Consider the following 21,619-nt stretch of genomic DNA (forward strand, 5'->3'; position numbering starts at 1 on the left):
GCGACCCCATGGCGGCACGTGACCCACAGCCCTGTGTGAACCATACCCCCACATGACCCTGGCACTCCCTGACCCTGCCTGCCCCCATCATGCTGCGACCCACTGCCACGTGGCCCCAGAACTCTGGGATCCCTGCCCCCACCATATAACACACTGAGACCCGTAACTCCCTATCACCCAACCTGACCCTACCATCCCTTCTGACCCCATTGCTCTGACCCAGAACCCCATATGACCACATAAATCTGTGCAGTGCCATCTGACCCTACGTCACCCCATAACTCTGTGACCTGCAGGACCCCCATGTGACCCACGACCCCCTGTGCTAACCCCATGTGGCCATAGAACCATCTGTGTGTGGGGAAAAGGCATCTTCTCCTCAGGGTGGGACTGCCCCAGAGCTGCCCCAAAGGCGACATGGGGTGGGCTGGAGCCGTTTCTCTGAGTTTGGAGAGATGGGAACTGTCCAAAAGAGCCAGAAGAAGGACATGAATGCTTCTGCAGGGAAACACCTGTCACAAGGTTTGGTGGCAAAGCAATCCCACCGAGACTGAGGAAGGGGCTGGAGCTTGGGTGCTGCGGTGCTGCGTGGCAATGAAGGAGACTTGAACCAGGGATGGAGCTGGGACGGACTGCAGGAAATCAACTCCTTAATGGGGACAGTGGGAGAAGAAATCCAAGTCAGCTGCAGAAGGAACAGCAGACCTCCTTACAAAAAGGCATCCCAGACTGGGGACGTTGGAGCAGTTGGGACAGTGGTAAAGAAATGGCTCCAACATCAGGTCTTGGAGCAATTACTGCAAAGACCCCGAGAAATGGACAAAGAGCTCTGATGGCAGCGCAGCACGAGGAGGAAGGAATGCATGGTGGTGCAGAAGGAGAAGGATGGAGAACAGCAGCGGTGGGATTCCCCTTTTGCACGGTCACCCACCGCTACGGGACTCTGCAACAAGAAGCTGCACCCTGCTGTGGTCAGCATGGCTGTGTGTGTCAGCTGGGTGCTGCTGGCAATCATCTGAGCTGTTACGGTCAGGAAACATTCTAACATCTGCACGGATAGCAGGATAAGTAGGATCAGAGTGAGAGCTGTGCTGTTGTTCAGCAGACAGATGCTGAGCAGAGCACAGCAGGGCCAGGATGTTCGGACCAAAGGAAGGTGGAGACTGCACACGAGGGAAGGCACAGGTGCAGGACAGAGCATGAGACACAGCAATGGCAACAGCTGTCAGAAATCCTGCCTGCCTGTCTGCATAGGAAAGCACACAATAACACCAAAAGGACCAGGTTGGCCACAGACCTCACCTAGAGAAACAGCAGAGCGGATGTGTGGCCTAGACTGCGAGCCTGCAGTCCCCAGCCAAGAGGGAACAGGAGAGCAGGGACTGCCAAGGGAGGAGAGCTACAAGAGCAGAAGGAGCTCAGTGAGCAGCTGCGCCTTTTGTCCCTCACCACAGGGAGGGACAGTGCAGAGAAGCCATAGCAATAACAGATGAGCTTTGCTGCTGCAGGGAGAGCTGTGCCTGATGGAAGAGCAGTGATGAGAGCGTTTCTTGCACAGCCCATGGGCACTTGGGGGGGATCTGCTGGGATGGGGTAAGCCCTACAAAGCTGTGGGACAGCCAAAGGACACGGATGGGAGGACCCCAAAGGGGCACTTTGGGGCAGCTATGGGGCACAGCCACACCTAGGAGCTGCCTTTACCCAACACACTGCTGGTGGTGGAACTGCTGCTGGCCACGGGCCGTGGGCAGTGATAGGGCTGTTCTGGGCTGCTCTAGGATGGCTCTGGGGCTGCTATGAAATGGGGCAGCTATGGGACACAGCCACAGCTCAGTGGGGTCGATGTTCCCACACACAGAGCTGGTGGTAAATCTGCTCTGATCATGGAACCTCTCCCATAGCCCCCCGCTGCCCCTGGACTCCCAGCTTGCCCAGCAAGATGGGGGCAAGCCGGGGGTCAGCAGATGTTATAGGCAGCTGATGTACAGCGACCCCAGAGCCACCCTGTAGCGTCCCCTGAACGACCCCAGAACAGACCCATCACTGTCCACAGCCTCATCCGGGGTTGTAGTGCTCACAGGGATATGGGTCATGTGGAGCCTTGCGGTCATGCCGAGCTCTATGGGGTTTTGGGGTCATGTGGGGTTATGGATCAGGGCCCCACCTTTGGGCCACAGGGAACCCCAATCCCCTCTCAGGAAGAAATCAAAAAATGCATTCCAGCACCACCCCACATCCCCCATTCTCACCCCAAACCCCTCCCCACATGACCCCAGACCCTCTACATCCCCATGCCACCCCACGTTCCCACACCCACAAGTCCCACCTTTACCTCACACGTTGCCTTCTCCTGCGCAGCACTCTGCTCCTGCAGCCTGTGGCCCATATCCCCAGTGCTCCCACATCACTTTCACCCACATCTGTGTTGTGCAGGAAGTGCTGCAGCTCCACATTCCTCTCCAGCAGCAGCTGCCCCTGCCCCAGTATTATTTGGTTGTATGGGTTCTGGAGGGAGAAGGGGGTGAGGAGGGGCCCAGGTTGGCTACTGGGGTCCTGGAATAGTGGCAGGGGTCCTGTCAAGGACTGTGGAGGTCTCTGACGTTGCTAAGGAGCCCTGGAGGCGATAAGGGAGATCTGAAGGAGGAAATAATGGGGGTCTGCTGGAGTCTAGTGGGGAATATGGGGTGCTGCTGGGGGCTATGGAGGTATGTGAGGTTTTTGGCCAGCTGTAGTGGAGAACTTCCTAGTCTGAGGAGGTCATTAAGAGGAAATGGGGTCTGTGCGGGGCTACTGGGATCTTGCAGGGAAAGTATTGAGGGAGGAGGGAGGTGTCGGGGCTCTGAGGGAATTATGGGTGGGCTGTAATGGAAAGGTAATGGGTTATCTTGGGGAAAGCAAGGGGCAGCCATGGGGGATGGAAGGAACACCTACAGGAATGCAAGGGGAATCTGGGCTGGGGCAAGGGGACAGCTAGGGGAAGAACAGGGGAACGTCCCAGGAACTGAGTTCTTCTTTCAAATCCACATCTGCTACTTCCTGACGTAGCTGCAAGACTGCCAGAGAAGCTGCAGTACCACTGCCCATTCTGCTGCCTGTGTCAGAAAGAGCTGCATGTTAGTGGGTGCAACTGCCACTACAAGGCCAACTCCATAATTGCAGACACAAAACCATCACCTTCAGTATCTGTTACAGGCTGACGACCGTGCCCTTGCACAGGAACCATTCCCACACAGCAAGGGAACTCCTTCACTGCCTTAGGATGCGGAAGAGGAAGATCCCCAAAGCCTTCAAAAGATGCTATCTTGCCACCAACTTTGGAAGCTAAACACACCTTCTCCTTTGAGAATTAGCAAGATGAATCAACGCACGTTGCTGCTGGAGAGGGCTGTGCTGCATCTCCTGCTGCCATCCTTGGGTTGTCATCGTGATGCCAATCCACAGAGCACTTTGAAGGGCAGTAACCTTGCAAGAAAGAACAGAGAGCAGAGAGCTCTGCCGTGCATTTCCTGTTAGAACACAGAGATGAGCTGTACAGCCCTTGCTCTCAGAACACACACCGTTTCTCTTACCAGCTTTCCATTCCTGCACAACGCTGTTCAAACCCCTCCTCCATCTCTCCCTTCATACACAACGCACAGCCTCTCCCCAGCGACGAGCTCTGTGCTGTTTAATGCCTGTGCCATCATCGGGACCTGCAGAAGAAACCTTGCGGTTAAGAGGGTTGATTAGACAAGCGCTCTGTCTGGCAGAATTCACCATCTTAAGCACTTTAAAGAAGCGTCTTCTTGAACGCCCTGAATCTCTGTGACACATCAGGAGATGCTGAACTAAACCGGCAGCCTTCTCAAAAATGGAAGGGCTCTTCAGAGCCAGCTGGAGGGGGAACAAGATCCTAGGGGGGCTGTGGAGCTGGTAAGGGAGGTCTGAGGGAGGAAATACAGATGCCTGGATGCCTGGTGCTCAGGCACAAGCAGAAGTGCTGATGGAAAATCACCACACAGCACAGACTGAGTCGCTGGTACCTTGCAGTGAGCAAAGGCTGAGATGCACAACGTCCTCACCTGCCTGCTTCTTGGAAGTGGAGGTTCAGCAGCAGCTCCACTCGTGATTAAGTCCTCCAAAAACCTTCTTCTTTCTTCCTGATCAGGAGACTGGATAGTGAAACCTTCTCCAAAGCCATTATGAAACTATATCTGTACCTGAAGCCCAAGGAGAAAACACGTGTCAGATTTAAGACCACAAAACAGTGCTATTCTATTCCAATCAAACTTCAGTTCTGATTTAAGTTTCACGACTGGCATTTCAGCCACCCTGCTATGGATAGGTTAAACCTATGGATAGGTTATAGGGTGGGAGAGGGGGGTGAGCCTTCTAGCCCAACGTCCCCTTATAGCCTACCATCACCCTATGGCCCCACACAGCCACTTATGGAACCACATCTGCCATACACCTCCTATAGGCCCATATCTCCCTATATTCCCCCACTGCCCCCCTCAGCCCCTCTACGTCCCCCCAAAACTTCCTATAGCATAACAACCCTCTCTATAGACCCTCCCCAGCCCCCTATCATCCTATAGACGCTCCCACAGCCCACCACAAACCCCTATAGTCCCATTAACCCTTTAAAGGTCTATAACTTCCTGAAGGGAGGTTGTAGTGAGCTGGGGGTCGGCCTCTTCTCTCGTGTCATTAGTGATAGGACCAGAGGGAATGGTTTCAAGCTACTGCAGGGGAGATTCAAGCTGGACATTAGGAAGTATTACTTTTCAGAAGGGGTGATCAGGCACTGGAATGGACAGCCCATGGAGGTGTCACCGACCCTGGGGTGTTCAAGCAAAGACTGGATGTTGTGTTGAGGGACATGGTTTAGTAGGAGCTATTGGTAGTGGGTGAATGGTTGGACTGGATGATCTTTTAGGTCTTCTCCAACCTTGGTGATTCTATGATTCTATGAAAGGAAGGGGGGAGCCTTCTAGCCCCACAGCCCTTAGAGCCCACCCTAGAGCCCCCTATCACCCTATGGCCCCACACAGCCCCTTAGAGAACCATATCCCCCATACACCCCCTTGTAGTCCCATATCCCATAAGAACTCTCCTATAGCCATCCCACTACCCCTTATAGATTCCCCCAAGAGCCCCCCAGTCTTTTATACCCCTCCCATATCCCCTTATAACCCGCCTATAGTCCCCCCACATTTTCCTATAGCCCCATATCACCCTATAGCCACAATAAAGCCCCCTATACTCCCATATCCCCCGTAACACTTTGATAGCCCATGCATATCCCCTTATGATCTTCCCTTACAACTGTATAGCTCCCCAAATAGCCACCGACAGTCCCACGCCCCCCCAGCTCCCATAGCACCCTATATCCCTCTATAGCCCTAAAACACCCCCTAAAGCCCCCCCAGTGCCTTATAGCCCCATATCCCCCTCTATCCCCCTCATAGCCCCCTTTTCTCCCATATCCCCCATACCACTTCTAGAGTTCCCACAGCTTGCTATTGCCCCAAATCTCCCTGTAGCCACAATAAAGCACCCTATAGCCCCACGAACCCCTATATCCACCCCTAAGGCCCCCGAAGCCCTAGAGCCCCATACCCTCCTATCACCCACGCAGCCCTATATCCCTCTACAGCCCCCCTAAAGCACCTCATAGCCCCACATCCCTCCTGATAGCCCCCCAACCCCATATTCCCCACACAGTACCTATACCCTCACATCCCCCGACACTCCCCCACATCCCCGATATTCCCCCACATTACCCCATACCCCCCCAAACCCCATATTACCCCACAGCCCCCCTGTAGCCCCCACAGCCCCTAAACTCCCACATCCCCCCGGATCTCCCCCACCGCCCCCCGGACCCACAGCTCACCTCAGCCCCGGGGGGCACCGGGAGCAGCGCCGGAGGCCTCGGGGGGGCACGGCCCGGATGCGGGCAGCAGCGCTGCGGCGGTTGGGCCCCGAGTCCTTCAGCCGTCCCAAAGCCCCGCATCCCGCGCACGGTTCCTCTCCCCGGCCCCGGCCCAAGCCGTTCTCCCGCACACCTCCGGCTTGTGCCGCTTTCCTCAGCACCGCTCCCGTCGTGCCGCGGCTCCGTCTCGCTGATGCCCGCACAGCTCCGGCGCGCAGCGCCTGCGCCTGCGGGACCGGCGGCGTCGGAGAGGAAAGACGGCGGGCTCCGAGCCGGAGGCAACGGCCGCTCCCGCGCTCGGCGCCTCAGCCAATCGGAGCCGGCAGCGCTGCCGCCGACCAATCGGAGACCGGAGGCGGGCCGGAACTGCCGCCGACCAATGAGAGGCGCGAACGGACCGGAAGTGTCGCCGACCAGTGAGAGGCCGGGGGCGGGGCGGAGCGGCTGTGGGGGCGGGGCCTCGGGGTGCTCTGTATTGCCATAGGGGATGGGATTGGGATCGGAATTGGGATCGGGGATGTGGGATTGCGATTGGGATGAGGGATTGAGATTGACAGGTGGGTGATGGGCTTGGGATGAGGGTCTGGGAATGAGATTTGGAACTGGGATTGGGATGTGGGCTGTAGGATGTGGGGTTGGGATGTTGACTGTGGGCTTGGAATGTGAGATTTGGGACTGGGCTGTGGGAATATGGATGTGGGATCTGAGGGCAGTGCTGTGATGCCTGAGGTCACCCGGAGTCACTCTGTGATCAGCCCACAGCTGTGTGTTCCAAAGAACAGCCACTGAGGTCAGGGGCAGCAGTCCAGGCAGGGAGATGCTGTGGTGGGAAGCAGGCTTGGTGCCGACGTCCTGCAGGGAAACGGGTGCAGACTGCATGGGACAGTGTAGGACAGCACGTGGTGGAGATGGCTGAGGGGCTGGCAACGCTGGAAGGCCCTGACGGAGCCAAGGTCTTTGTCCAGCAGGCCGTGGATGGTGTCTGTGGTACAGAGAACCGTGAGGGGACACACTGTCCTCGTGGCACTGGGGTCTCATGGCCTCCTTGTGCCCCATGCAAAGGCTCCCACTGCTCCAGGAATAGTCTCGATCCTGCATAAGGGACAGGATCTCCCTTCCAAAGGTCTGGGCATCAGGGTTTGACCTTGCTGCTCCATAAGGCAAAGGTTGCTGTTCTCAGCATCACAGCCACCAGCACAGCGCCTTTGTCTCCCTGTAATCATGGCTTCCAATTATCTGCTCTAACAAGTCCCTGGGGGCCGTGTTGGCAATGGCTCTCAGCGGGGCCCATTCATACTCCCAGAAACTTCCTTCCAACTTTATCTTCCTGAGCACTTTGTGCAGTCTTCTCTCAGCACTGGAGGATGATGGACTCAGCACCAAACACCCCAAGGAGACCAGTACAACCCCGAGAGCCCTCAAGTGCTTTGTGCCTTCCTGACATCTTCCTCAAGTGTTCAGAACCTGTACAGCTAACTGGAGAGCTATCAGGAGTGCACTTAAAGAGGAGGACCCTAAGGTACATTTAACGAGTCTCTTTATTTATTTATATTTTCTCCAGTATTAAAAGCAAATTAAGGCAGCACTTTGTAGACAGTAATCATCCAAGGCGTCTCCTAATGAGGTTTGCTCTTTCACTGTGTGGACAGACTTTCTCCTCAGCCTCCCAAGCCCATTACTGCTCACATTGGCCCCGTGGGATTTTCATCCCTTTTCCTCACATCAGTCTTCTCTGAAATTTGCAGCTCAGTGTTGCTTTTCTTTGCATCAACTCCCACTTGCCTTCCTCAGAGAACCAACTGCACATGGGCACAGAGGGATTCCTCCTTGTTGCCAACAAATGGGAATCAACACGATGCAATTGAATGAACAGTAAAACACTCTCCTCAGCTGGATGCCATGTTCAAGCTGTCTGCCTTCCAGGGGGAATTTCGGTGCCAGAAGAACTTTTGGCAGAGAAAGTACATACAAACACAAATAAGAAGTTGAGTAAAGAATTCATTAGACTTCTGAGATGGCCCAAGTTTCCAACTTATGGGAGCTCCTAGAGTAACCAGATAGCTGGGAGGTATCTGAAAGAACAAAGAGCAAAGGGAGGGGGAAATCTGGAGAGCAGTGGGAAGGGCACATGCCCACACTGCCTGCAGAAAACACGACCTTAGCCATGGTCATTTATTCAGGAGAGCTGGAAACACCTGCAGGGAGTGGGAGATCAAATACAGAGGTGAGACCAAGCAGGGCTAGCAGCTGCCTGTGTCCCAGCACCTGAATGCTTTTGTGTCCTCCAAACACAGTTCTGGAAAACAGTGACACAATAAATCTCCTCAAAGACTGGTATTTCCAATAAGGAGAGAAACCAGGCCCCAAAGCAGTTTAGAAACTGAGAGGTGTGTTGGCACATTTTCTGTGATTTGGATCTTTCTCTTCAGTTCTTTGTTCCAGTTTTATTGACATTACATAACATCTTTCACACCTACAGCCTCAAAACAAACACACAAACAAACAAAACAACAGAAAAAAAAACATCTTTGACAGTGATAGGCCCAAGGAAAATGGTTACACACTAAAAGAGAAAATAAGATTAGATGTTAGGAGGGAATTCCTAATGTCCTTAACATCAGGTTGTGAGGCAATGGAACAGATTGCCCAGAGAAGTTGTGGATGCCCCATGCTCAAGGCAAGGACAATGACACGGGGGTTGGAACTTGATGGGCTTTAAGGTCCCTACCAATCCAAGCTATTCAATGATGTATGTTGGAAATATCCAAACACTTTATCAGGACGATATCTCTGATAAAGCAGATTTTATTTGCAATTGCAATGGAGGGGCCTCCTGCAAGCAGGACAGCACTCAGAAAACAGCGTTACATCTTTTATTCCCTATTGCCCGATGCTTCTCTCTTTCTCCCCCAGTTCCTCATTGGCTGAATACTTTAGGTTCCCAATCTTCTCAACGCTTCACTAAACATACAAACACTGGACAAACATAGATCTCTGCTGGCTAAGTGTAAACTTCTAATTAATTAATTAACGTCTGACCCTCACTCCACACTTGGTTATTGTTTCTGGATATCTGCTTGACCTCCCTTGCATAGAGATAAGCTCGGAAGGAGGAAAGTTCTTCTACAAACCAGTTGCCCTTTTTAGTATCTAATGCAGAAACAACATTCCATTCCCACAGACACCACAGAGTGACGTCCGCTCAGAAATTGTACAAAGACAAGTGATAGCTGGCAACCTACTGCTGGGAACCTGTTTTGGCAGGGGTGGTGAACGTGGTGAACCCCCGCTGGTCCCTTCCAACCCCTACGATCCCGGGTTCTACTTTCTGTTCACAAATCTGATGTCATCCAATCCAACGTCCCGCTTTCTTAACTCAGCCGATATCCCCTCTTCGTTCCTCTTCCTTCCTTCAGGTGATCCTGCCCACAATGTCCATGTGAAATGTCTCATCCTGCTTGGAAGGCTGTGAGGAAAGCAAATCTCTGGGATCCCCCAAACAAAGCACTCCCTGCCCGGCAGGGTCGCGGGAGCCATGGAGTCATGACTGTGACACAGAGGATCAATGCCGGCTAATTTATGGAGCGTTCTAACAAGGAATCAACGACTTCCAGGCAAAACTAAGCAACTTTCTGACCACAGGTCATCAGCGTTACGGGTAGAGTACTTTGGAACAGTACTTGTTTCCGTATCTCCTTCTTGAACATCACTTCAGGCAACGGCCACTAAAGGAAAACAAGTAATACTACACTGAGAGCAAAGAAAAGGAGAGAGAGAAAACAGTGAGCGGTCAGCGCTCCCACCCGGGGCGGGCAGCAGGCTGCTGGTGCCAGCATCACAATGGGCAGCGGCCAGCACCGGCCACGCTGTCATCGCGTCACCATGGCGACGTTTGTGACACGGGCACCCGGGAGGGGTATGTAGGCAGAGCACGCTGGTGGGTCCTGCATCCTGAAGGAGCATCTGGCAGAGAGCAGACGCATCTGAAGGATGAGCTCCGGCATGGCTGGCGCCAACAAGGAGCAAGCCGCCGGCACGAGGCGGAACGGGATGAGCGAGGTCGGCCCCGCAGCGAGGCGTGCCTCCAGACCGACACGCGCCGACACCGAAGGTACACGGGTCCACAGCCAACCTTGGCACGAGATGACACTTTCCATCTGCCACCTCGCTCCTGCCTGGCAGCGGTAGCGGTGCTGGGAAGCGGCAGATGCAGAGTGTGACCTGCTTTTCCTTTGCCCTCCAGAGCGAGTTGCCGTCTGGGATGCGGTGGCCGCCTACGTACGGGAGCAGCTGCTGCTGCAGAAGGTGTGTTGGCTGTCGGGTTCCTCCTCTCCCCATCCAGCTCAGCCTGGACTTCCTCTGAGTCTCCCCCTCCACAGAAAGCAGGAAACTGCCCCCACATTTCTCTCCTGGGCATCCCACGGGCTTCCTGCAACTCCTGCACGATCACTTGTGTCGGGCACTGTCTATCTCAGGGCTGATGCCTGTCTCTGGAAGCCTCTGGATCCCACGAGGCTGCTTCTGCCCTGCCTGCTGTGCTGCATTTGGGAGGGCGAGGGGAAGGAGAGGACTGCGCAGCCCCTTCCCAAAGCCATTCCCGATGCCCTGGCTTGTGCCTCTGAACAGCGGCAGAGGGCTGTCCCTACCTTGGACCCCTTCGGCTCTTCCTCCAGCCGTCCCATAACCCTTCCGCCCTTCCTTTCTCTCCCACTTGCAGGGGGTCTGGATTCCCACCTTTGGCTTCTTTGACACCATCTCCAAAGACATCCGGACTGAGGACGGGACGGTGACTCTGCAGTGGCCCGTGTTTCACCTGGCTACAAACCTCATAGCCACGCACCACCTCAAGGCCCACAGGGAGTCCCTGCCAGGTAGGAGGGGGGATTAAACTTTTGCTGGCTTCATGGACAGGGCAAACGGCCACCACCTCCATTCTCAAAAGCAAACCTCTCCCTCTGAGCAGCCCGTCCAAATATGGGGCCGTTCTGGCTGATGTCCACCAGAAGCACTTCTAGGGAAGAACCTGTGGAAAACCACCCGTATCATCAACTCCGTCCCTCGCATTTTTCAGTCCATAGGAAGGTGGAGCCGCTGAAATACAGCAAGGTGGCCGCAGCTGCTTCTCTGAGCTGGCAGACACTCCGGACTTGCATTCAAAGCACCGTGTCCCTGCTCTCCGGCTGCCTGCAGAATGGGGAGAACGTTGCCGTTGTCCTCAAGGACATCGGCGTGCTCCTCATTGACGGACTGACCTTCCAAATGAAATTCTACTACGACTTCCTCGAGAAGCTGTCAGGGAAAGAGAAATTCAGAAGAGCTGCTTTCAAGGTGAGCTGTAGTTTCTCCATGACCCAGGCAGAGCTGTGACACCTGCTGTGCCCGCACACGGCCCACCAGGATCTGGCCAGCTGCTCAGGCCGTACAAGTGCTGTGCTGCTGTCAGCTCTCCCCGCCTTGGGCTCCTCGTGTCCCCAGGACCTCAGCCGTGACGAGGACATCCCACATCCTCCCCCTTTCTCCCCTGCAGGCCCCCTGGCTGCTGGACACGGTGGTGTCCCGGATGGCACCGGTGGCCTCCCTGGCGCTCTCTGGCTGCCTTGTCGTCTTTCCCAAGTGAGTATGTTGGTGGCTGTAGCTGCTGCTTGATGCAGCTGCTCAGCTCTCATTCCATCACGCTTGCTCCTTGTGTCCACGACTGTCCTGCCCATGAGCATATGTCCTACAGTCATGGAAGGATTTCAGCTGGAAGGAACCCCGAAAGGGCACCTAGTCCCACTCCCCTGCAGGGAACAGGCACACCTACCGCCAGATGAGGTTGCTCCGAGCCCGGTCCAGCCCGACCTTGAATGCCCATCCGGGCACCCACCACCTCTCTGGGCAAGATGTTCCGGTGCCTGCCACCCTTCTGTCAAAACCTTCTTCCTTATATCCAATCTAAATCTTCCCTCCTGCCTTTTGAAACTATTTCCCCCTCACTTATCCCGACTGATGCTGCTGAAGACTTTAGAAAGTCATGTGCTTCATGCAGCATGAAAATGTGCCTGGGAGCAGACAACCAGAGAGCAACAAGGATTGCTGGAGCGCTGCGTCACACCGGTTGCTGTCTTCTCGTCACGTACAGGTTTCAAATGGAGTTTGTTCCCAAACCACCGCCCGCAATAAGACGCAGGTCCTCACGAAGCCTCCCTGGTCCGGAGAAACCAAAGAAAGAAGAGACTTTGCCACCTCTCGTCCAGGGCAAGAAAGGTAAAGCAGCTGCCAGCTCCTCTCCGCGGCACGGGCAGCATACTTGAGATGGGAAATCCCCTGCTGAACATCAGCCAAGGGCTCTGACTTGTGTCAAAGCTTCACGCCAGCTCAGCACGGCCTCTTCCCAAACTAAGGAATTGTTGGCCTCTCCCAAACTAAGGCGCTGAGCGTGACGTGCCCCCATCCCTGGCTATGGCAGGAGGATGTGCGGATCTTAGGCCCTGCCCTCCCCCAGTGGAAGGATACGGTCCCCAAAAGTCACTCTGCCACCTCATCGTCACCACCCAGCTCCTCTTTCCCAAAGCCAACGTCACTAATGCAGTCCCAAAACAGAGCTGAATTGCAGAGAGGAGGAGTGGGGCCAGGGATGGTGTCAGGAAGGGTACGAAGGCGGTGCAGATGTCAGCAGTGGGGGGAGCAGAGCGTCCCTCTCAGATGTTCTGGGAACAGGCCTGAGAGCCCCTTGTGAGTGAGCCAAAGGGTTTACGGTGAATCTCCTCTGCCTTCTCCATTCCAGTGAGATTTGCTGACCGTCCAACCTTCATCAAACGCTTGAGCACAGACAGCGTTGATGGAGGACACCTCAGAAGGATAAGGAGCTCACTGCTGAAGGAGAGCTCCAAGGCCAGGTGAGGCTGGAGGCTCTGGGCTGGGATGTGCATGGGGGTGACACAGCGAGAGCCCGTTCCCTAGCCCCAAAGGGTCACTGTTGGTGGCCGCCCAACAGTGCTGAACGCAGCACCCACCGTGCTGGGATGGGGACGCCAGGAGCCCCCCTCTCCGCATCCCAGGAGAGTCACGGGGCAGCCGCTGAGCTGTCTGTGGGGAGGGCTGCGTTGCAGCCAAGGCTCCTGGCTCAGGCTTGCAGCATGCGGCCCCAAAGCCATCAGCCACTCACGCGGACCCCTCCCGCTCTGTCCTTTCAGTCCGCTGCCACCCATCCGGAGGGCGTCTGAAGCCCAAGAGCAGCCGGTGACCTGCGAGCTGCAGGGGGAGGCAGTACCATCAAGCAAACAAGACCAGCGCCGAACACTGGGAACCAAACACGTGAGCTTCCTTGATGAAGTGCAGGAAGCAGGAAAAGCCCATCGTGAGGATGCGGTGCAAAAATTGCAGACAGCCAAGGCCGCACCCCCTCAGATCACCTTGAGGCCAGCAACACCTTTCAGAAGCGACTCAAGAAGATCTTCCACAAGGGCTGAGTCTACAGAGCCTCAAGGCCGACCATCCAGGCTCCCACTGACTTGTGACTCGGTGAAACTTCTCAGGCAGAGGGCAAGGAAGATCAGGACAGTGCAGGATGCACTGGGGCAGATGGCAGCATCACCACTTCGTGGGGAGTCCAGGCTGCCTGAGGAGTCTTCCATCACCCGACCTGGACTGCTGCCACCCATAAAAGAAGAAACGGGGTCTCCCGAGTGCCAGCCTCCAAAGACCAAACCCCCAGTCCGCAGGAAGGCCACACCCTACCCACGCTGATGCGGGCATGGGGTGCCCACGACACACACAGCTCCACTGGAGGCTGCAAAACAGATGCGTGAATCCCATCTACATCACATCTAATACTAACCAGGCTGCCCAGGGCCCCATCCGACCTGGCCTTGAACACCTCCAGGGACGGGGCATCCACAACCTCTCCGGGCAGCCTGTTCCAGTATCCCACCACTCTCTCTGGAAAGAACAATCCAATCTGGCATCCAATCTTCAACTCAAAACCACTTCCCCTTGGCCTGCCATTAGCTACACCATCAAAGAGTTGACTCCCCTCCTGTTTGTAGGCTCCCTTTATGTACTGGAAGGCTGCAAGGAGGTCACCCCGCTGCCTTCCCTTCTCCAGGCCAACAAGGAGATCTAGAGTGAAATGTAGAGGGGCAAAACCATCAATAAAGCCTTATCAGGGGCCTACCCTTTAAAAACCTCCAGAACGCCTGTGACAGTGTCATTGCGCCTTTTGACGCCAGCTCTTGTGCTGGTGGAGGGAGAAAGAATTGCGAGAGGGCATCAGAGCGTCTCACGGTGCTTTGATGCCCAGGGAAATCCAGCACAGTCTCTTCTGTCTTATCTGGATCACAACTTACGGGCTTTTGGCCTGGCAGGGCCCCTTTGGCCGGCTTGGAGAGGTCTGCAAATGCAGAGCTCCATGGGCCAGCCGGCCGGCCACCTCTCGCCTGGCAGTGCTCCCCTGAACGGCCAGCCGGCTTTCGGCCTGGCCCAACTGGCCGGCCAGGAGGCTTCAGGCCTCGGAAGGCTTCCCCAGCCAGTCAGCCAGCTTCACCAGAGATTCCGGATCTCCCTCAAGGCCTGAGTGCAGCCGCTCCACGCAGCCCCAAGGCAGACCATCCAGGCTGCCACAGCTGCCTCGTGGAGCACTCCAACTGCCCAGGCAGAGCACCAAGAAGAGCAGGCCTGGCAGGCTGCCCCCAGCCGACTGGCCTTTGATCTTCATTAGGCCTTGTTCTGCTGTGGAGGACAGGTGGAAGCAATTCACTTGTCTGGCAAAGGGTGGAGCCTGGTTCCAGCCCTCCCTACCCTCACGTAGGGGCTGGCTGCCAGCTGTGAGGGCTGTCAGCATGGAGGTGTGTTCTTTGTTGGTGTTCTGTGTGCCCTGATCTTCTCGTGGCCTCCTTGTGCCCCATGCAAAGGCTCCCACTGCCCCAGGAATAGTCTCGATCCTGCATAAGGGACAGGATCTCCCTTCCAAAGGCCCGGGCATCAGGGTTTGGCCTTTCTGCTCCATAAGGCAAAGGATGCTGTTCTCAGCATCACAGCCACCAGCACAGCGCCTTTGTCTCCCTGTAATCATGGCTTCCAATTATCTGCTCTAACAAGTCCCTGGGGGCCGTGTTGGCAATGGCTCTCAGCGGGGCCCATTCATACTCCCAGAAACTTCCTCCTGACTTTATCTTCCTGAGCACTTTGTGCAGTCTTCTCTCAGCACTGGAGGATGATGGACTCAGCACCAAACACCCCAAGGAGACCAGTACAACCCCAAGAGCCCTCAAGTGCTTTGTGCCTTCCTGACATCTTCCTCAAGTCTTCAGAACCTGTACAGATAGCTGGAGAGCTATCAGGAGTGCATGTAAAGTGGAAGAGCCCAAAGTACATTTAATGAGTCTATTTATTAATTTATATTTCCCCCGGCATTAATAGCACATTAAGGCAGCACTCTGCAGTCCATCTTCATCCAAGGCATCTCCTAATGAGGTTTGCGCATGGGGCTATGGGGACATAGAGGGAAGGGTGGGATGTGAGGAGTGGTTTGAGGCAAAAAGGTGGGGCGGTGTAGGAATGCCTTTATTTCTTCCTGAGATGGGACTGGGGGTCCCTGTAGCCCAAAGGTGGGGCCACGATCCATGACCCCACATGAGCCAAACCCCAAGATGACCACATAACCCTGTGTGTGCGTGACCCCATGGCAGCGTGTGACCCACAGCCCTGTGTGAACCATACCCCCACACGACCCTGGGACTCCCTGACCCTGCCTGCCCCCATCACGCTGCGACCCACTGCCATGTGGCCCCAGAACTCTGGGATCCCTGCCCCCACCTCACCCCCACCATATAACACTCTGAGACCCGTAACTCCCTATCACCCAACCTGACCCTACCATCCCTTCTGACCCCATTGCTCTGACCCAGAACCCCATATGACCACATAACTCTGTGCAGTGCCATCTGACCCTACGTCACCCCATAACTCTGTGACCTGCATGACCCCCCTGTGACCCACGACCTCCTGTGCTAACCCCATGTGGCCATAGAACCATCTGTGTGTGGGGAAAAGGCATCTTCTCCTTGGGGGGGGACTGCCCCAGAGCTGCCCCAAAGGCGACATGGGGTGGGCTGCAGCCGTTTCCCTCAGTTTGGAGAGATGGGAACTGTCCAAAAGAGCCAGAAGGAGGACATGAATGCTTCTGCAGGGAAACACCTGTCACAAGGTTTGGTGACAAAGCGATCCCACCGAGACTAAGGAAGGGGCTGGAGCTTGGGTGCTGCGTGGCAACGAAGGAGACTTGAACCAGGGATAGAGCTGGGATGGACTGCAGGAAATCAACTCCTTAATGGGGACAGTGGGAGAAGAAATCCAAGTCAGCTGCAGAAGGAACAGCAGACCTCCTTACAAAAAGGCATCCCAGACTGGGGACGTTGGAGCAGTAGGGACAGTGGTAAAGAAATGGCTCCAACATCAGGTCTTGGAGCAATTACTGCAAAGACCCCGAGAAATGGACAAAGAGCTCTGATGGCAGCGCAGCACGAGGAGGAAGGAATGCATGGTGGTGCAGAAGGAGAAGGATGGAGAACAGCAGCGGTGGGATTCCCCTTTTGCACGGTCACCCACCGCTACGGGACTCTGCAACAAGAAGCTGCACCCTGCTGTGGTCAGCACGGCTGTGCTGAGCTGTTACGGTCAGGAAACATTCTAACATCTGCACGGATAGCAGGATAAGTAGGATCAGAGTGAGAGCTGTGCTGTTGTTCAGCAGACAGATGCTGAGCAGAGCACAGCAGGGCCAGGATGTTCGGACCAAAGTAAGGTGGAGACTGCACACGAGGGAAGGCACAGGTGCAGGACAAAGCATGAGACACAGCAATGGCAACAGCTGTCAGAAATCCTGCCTGCCTGTCTGCATAGGAAAGAAAACAATCACACCAAAAGGACCAGGTTGGCCACAGACCTCACCTAGAGAAACAGCAGAGCGGATGCGTGGCCTAGACTGTGAGCCTGCAGTCCCCAGCCAAGAGGGAACAGGAGAGCAGGGACTGCCAAGGGAGGAGAGCTACAGGAGCAGAAGGAGCTCAGTGAGCAGCTGCGCCTTTTCTCCCTCACCACAAGGAGGGAGAGTGCAGAGAAGCCATAGCAATAACAGATGAGCTTTGCTGCTGCAGGGAGAGCTGTGCCTGATGGAAGAGCAGTGATGAGAGCGTTTCTTGCACAGCCCATGGGCACTTGGGGGGATCTGCAGGGATGGGGGAAGCCCTACAAAGCTGTGGGACAGCCAAAGGACACGGATGGGAGGACCCCAAAGGGGCACTTTGGGGCAGCTATGGGGCACAGCCACACCTAGGAGCTGCCTTTACCCAACACACCGCTGGTGGTGGAACTGCTGCTGGCCACGGGCCGTGGGCAGTGATGGGGCTGTTCTGGGCTGCTCTAGGATGGCTCTGGGGCTGCTATGAAATGGGGCAGCTATGGGACACAGCCACAGCTCAGTGGGGTTGATGTTCCCGCACACAGAGCTGGTGGTGAATCTGCTCTGATCATGGAACCTCTTCCATAGCCCCCCGGACTCCCAGCTTGCCCAGCAAGATGGGGGCAAGCCGGGGGTCAGCGGATGTTATAGGCAGCTGATGTACAGCGACCCCAGAGCCACCCTGTAGCGTCCCCTGAACGACCCCAGAACAGACCCATCACTGTCCACAGCCTCATCCGGGGTTGTAGTGCTCACAGGGATATGGGTCATGTGGAGCCTTGCGGTCATGCCGAGCTCTATGGGGTTTTGGGGTCATGTGGGGTTATGGATCAGGGCCCCACCTTTGGGCCACAGGGAACCCCAATCCCCTCTCAGGAAGAAATCAAAAAATGCATTCCAGCACCACCCCACATCCCCCATTCTCACCCCAAACCCCTCCCCACATGACCCCAGACCCTCTACATCCCCATGCCACCCCACGTTCCCACACCCACAAGTCCCACCTTTACCTCACACGTTGCCTTCTCCTGCGCAGCACTCTGCTCCTGCAGCCTGTGGCCCATATCCCCAGTGCTCCCACATCACTTTCACCCACATCTGTGTTGTGCAGGAAGTGCTGCAGCTCCACATTCCTCTCCAGCAGCAGCTGCCCCTGCCCCAGTATTATTTGGTTGTATGGGTTCTGGAGGGAGAAGGGGGTGAGGAGGGGCCCAGGTTGGCTATTGGGGTCCTGGAATAGTGGCAGGGGTCCTGTCAAGGACTGTGGAGGTCTCTGACGTTGCTAAGGAGCCCTGGAGGCGATAAGGGAGATCTGAGGGAGGAAATAATGGGGGTCTGCTGGAGTCTAGTGGGGAATATGGGGTGCTGCTGGGGGCTATGGAGGTCTGTGAGGTTTTTGGCCAGCTGTAGTGGAGAAGTTCCTAGTCTGAGGAGGTCATTAAGAGGAAATGGGGTCTGTGCTGGGCTACTGGGATCTTGCAGGGAAAGTATTGAGGGAGGAGGGAGGTGTCGGGGCTCTGAGGGAATTATGGGTGGGCTGTAAAGGAAAGGTAATGGGTTATCTTGGGGAAAGCAAGGGGCAGCCATGGGGGATGGAAGGAACACCTACAGGAATGCAAGGGGAATCTGGGCTGGGGCAAGGGGACGGCTAGGGGAAGAACAGGGGAACGTCCCAGGAACTGAGTTCTTCTTTCAAATCCACATCTGCTACTTCCTGACGTAGCTGCAAGACTGCCAGAGAAGCTGCAGTACCGCTGCCCATTCAGCTGCCTGTGTCAGAAAGAGCTGCATGTTAGTGGGTGCAACTGCCACTACAAGGCCAACTCCATAATTGCAGACACAAAACCATCACCTTCAGTATCTGTTACAGGCTGACGACCGTGCCCTTGCACAGGAACCATTCCCACACAGCAAGGGAACTCCTTCACTGCCTTAGGATGCGGAAGAGGAAGAGCCCCAAAGCCTTCACAAGATGCTATCTTGCCACCAACTTTGGAAGCTACACACACCTTCTCCTTTGAGAATTAGCAAGATGAATCAATGCACGTTGCTGCTGGAGAGGGCTGTGCTGCATCTCCTGCTGCCATCCTTGGGTTGTCATCGTGATGCCAATCCACAGAGCACTTTGAAGGGCAGTAACCTTGCAAGAAAGAACAGAGAGCAGAGAGCTCTGCCGTGCATTTCCTGTTAGAACACAGAGATGAGCTGTACAGCCCTTGCTCTCAGAACACACACCGTTTCTCTTACCAGCTTTCCATTCCTGCACAACGCTGTTCAAACCCCTCCTCCATCTCTCCCTTCATACACAACGCACAGCCTCTCCCCAGCGACGAGCTCTGTGCTGTTTAATGCCTGTGCCATCATCGGGACCTACAGAAGAAACCTTGCGGTTAAGAGGGTTAATTAGACAAGCGCTCTGTCTGGCAGAATTCACCATCTTAAGCACTTTAAAGAAGCGTCTTCTTGAACGCCCTGAATCTCTGTGACACATCAGGAGATGCTGAACTAAACCGGCAGCCTTCTCAAAAATGGAAGGGCTCTTCAGAGCCAGCTGGAAGGGGAACAAGATCCTAGGGGGGCTGTGGAGCTGGTAAGGGAGGTCTGAGGGAGGAAATACAGATGCCTGGATGCCTGGTGCTCAGGCACAAGCAGAAGTGCTGATGGAAAATCACCACACAGCACAGACTGAGTCGCTGGTACCTTGCAGTGAGCAAAGGCTGAGATGCACAACGTCCTCACCTGCCTGCTTCTTGGAAGTGGAGGTTCAGCAGCAGCTCCACTCGTGATTAAGTCCTCCAAAAACCTTCTTCTTTCTTCCTGATCAGGAGACTGGATAGTGAAACCTTCTCCAAAGCCATTATGAAACTATATCTGTACCTGAAGCCCAAGGAGAAAACACGTGTCAGATTTAAGACCACAAAACAGTGCTATTCTATTCCAATCAAACTTCAGTTCTGATTTAAGTTTCACGACTGGCATTTCAGCCACCCTGCTATGGATAGGTTAAACCTATGGATAGGTTATAGGGTGGGAGAGGAGGGTGAGCCTTCTAGCCCAACGTCCCCTTATAGCCTACCATCACCCTATGGCCCCACACAGCCACTTATGGAACCACATCTGCCATACACCTCCTATAGGCCCATATCTCCCTATATTCCCCCACTGCCCCCCTCAGCCCCTCTACGTCCCCCCAAAACTTCCCATAGCATAATAACCCTCTCTATAGACCCTCCCCAGCCCCCTATCATCCTATAGACCCTCCCATTGCCCACCACAAACCCCTATAGTCCCATTAACCCTTTAAAGGTCTATAACTTCCTGAAGGGAGGTTGTAGTGAGCTGGGGGTCGGCCTCTTCTCTCGTGTCATTAGTGATAGGACCAGAGGGAATGGTTTCAAGCTACGGCAGGGGAGATTCAAGCTGGACATTAGGAAGTATTACTTTTCAGAAGGGGTGATCAGGCACTGGAATGGACAGCCCATGGAGGTGTCACCGACCCTGGGGTGTTCAAGCAAAGACTGGATGTTGTGTTGAGGGACATGGTTTAGTAGGAGCTATTGGTAGTGGGTGAACGGTTGGACTGGATGATCTTTTAGGTCTTTTCCAACCTTGGTGATTCTATGAAAGGAAGGGGGGAGCCTTCTAGCCCCACAGCCCGTAGAGCCCACCCTAGAGCCCCCTATCACCCTATGGCCCCACACAGCCCCTTAGAGAACCATATCCCCCATACACCCCCTTGTAGTCCCATATCCCATAAGAACTCTCCTATAGCCATCCCACTTCCCCTTATAGATTCCCCCAAGAGCCCCCCAGTCTTTTATAACCCTCCCATATCCCCTTATAACCCGTCTATAGTCCCCCCACATTTTCCTATAGCCCCATAACACCCTATAGCCACAATAAAGCCCCCTATACTCCCATATCCCCCGTAACACTTTGATAGCCCATGCATATCCCCTTATGATCTTCCCTTACAACTGTATAGCTCCCCAAATAGCCACCGACAGTCCCACGCCCCCCCAGCTCCCATAGCACCCTATATCCCTCTATAGCCCTAAAACACCCCCTAAAGCCCCCCCAGTGCCTTATAGCCCTATATCCCCCTCTATCCCCCACATAGCCCCCTTTTCTCCCATATCCCCCATACTACTTCTAGAGTCCCCACAGCTTGCTATTGCCCCAAATCTCCCTGTAGCCACAATAAAGCACCCTATAGCCCCACGAACCCCTATATCCACCCCTAAGGCCCCCGAAGCCCTAGAGCCCCATACCCTCCTATCACCCACGCAGCCCTATATCCCTCTACAGCCCCCCTAAAGCGCCTCATAGCCCCACATCCCTCCTGATAGCCCCCCAACCCCATATTCCCCACACAGTACCTATACCCTCACATCCCCCGACACTCCCCCACATCCCCGATATTCCCCCACATTACCCCATACCCCCCCAAACCCCATATTACCCCACAGCCCCCCAGCAGCCAAAACAGCCCCTAAACTCCCACATCCCCCCGGATCTCCCCCACTGCCCCCCGGACCCACAGCTCACCTCAGCCCCGGGGGGCACCGGGAGCAGCGCCGGAGGCCTCGGGGGGGCACGGCCCGGATGCGGGCAGCAGCGCTGCGGCGGTCGGGCCCCGAGTCCTTCAGCCGTCCCAAAGCCCCGCATCCCGCGCACGGTTCCTCTCCCCGGCCCCGGCCCAAGCCGTTCTCCCGCACACCTCCGGCTTGTGCCGCTTTCCTCAGCACCGCCCCCGTCGTGCC

General features: G+C 55.3%; 1 protein-coding gene and 1 pseudogene across 1 annotated transcript; one reads left to right on the top strand and one right to left on the bottom strand.

The window, feature by feature from the left end:
- Positions 1–7,437: 7,437 nt before the first annotated feature.
- On the bottom strand, positions 7,438–10,599 carry LOC149913680 (uncharacterized; annotated as a pseudogene).
- LOC149913681 (uncharacterized) lies at positions 10,507–13,645 on the top strand. Its single transcript, XM_090129246.1, has 3 exons — positions 10,507–12,163; positions 12,684–12,795; positions 13,093–13,645. Exons 1-3 carry the CDS (start codon positions 11,764–11,766, stop codon positions 13,643–13,645), a joined length of 1,065 nt encoding a protein of 354 aa, XP_089985372.1. The 5' UTR covers positions 10,507–11,763.
- Positions 13,646–21,619: the final 7,974 nt, after the last annotated feature.

The sequence above is a fragment of the Phasianus colchicus genome, chromosome 35, assembly GCF_987193195.1.
Source record: "Phasianus colchicus chromosome 35, bPhaCol1.hap1.1, whole genome shotgun sequence".
Taxonomy (NCBI): Eukaryota; Metazoa; Chordata; class Aves; order Galliformes; family Phasianidae; genus Phasianus; species Phasianus colchicus.

What these genes read in the sequence shown, in the direction of transcription:
- LOC149913681 (XM_090129246.1), top strand. Translation starts at nt 11,764, where the DNA reads ATGCCCATCCGGGCACCCACCACCTCTCTGGGCAAGATGTTCCGGTGC. An exon ending in TCTCGTCCAGGGCAAGAAAG is followed by an intron (nt 12,164 to 12,683) that starts GTAAAGCAGCTG and finishes TCTCCATTCCAG; the next exon opens with TGAGATTTGCTGACCGTCCA. An exon ending in AAGGAGAGCTCCAAGGCCAG is followed by an intron (nt 12,796 to 13,092) that starts GTGAGGCTGGAG and finishes CTGTCCTTTCAG; the next exon opens with TCCGCTGCCACCCATCCGGA.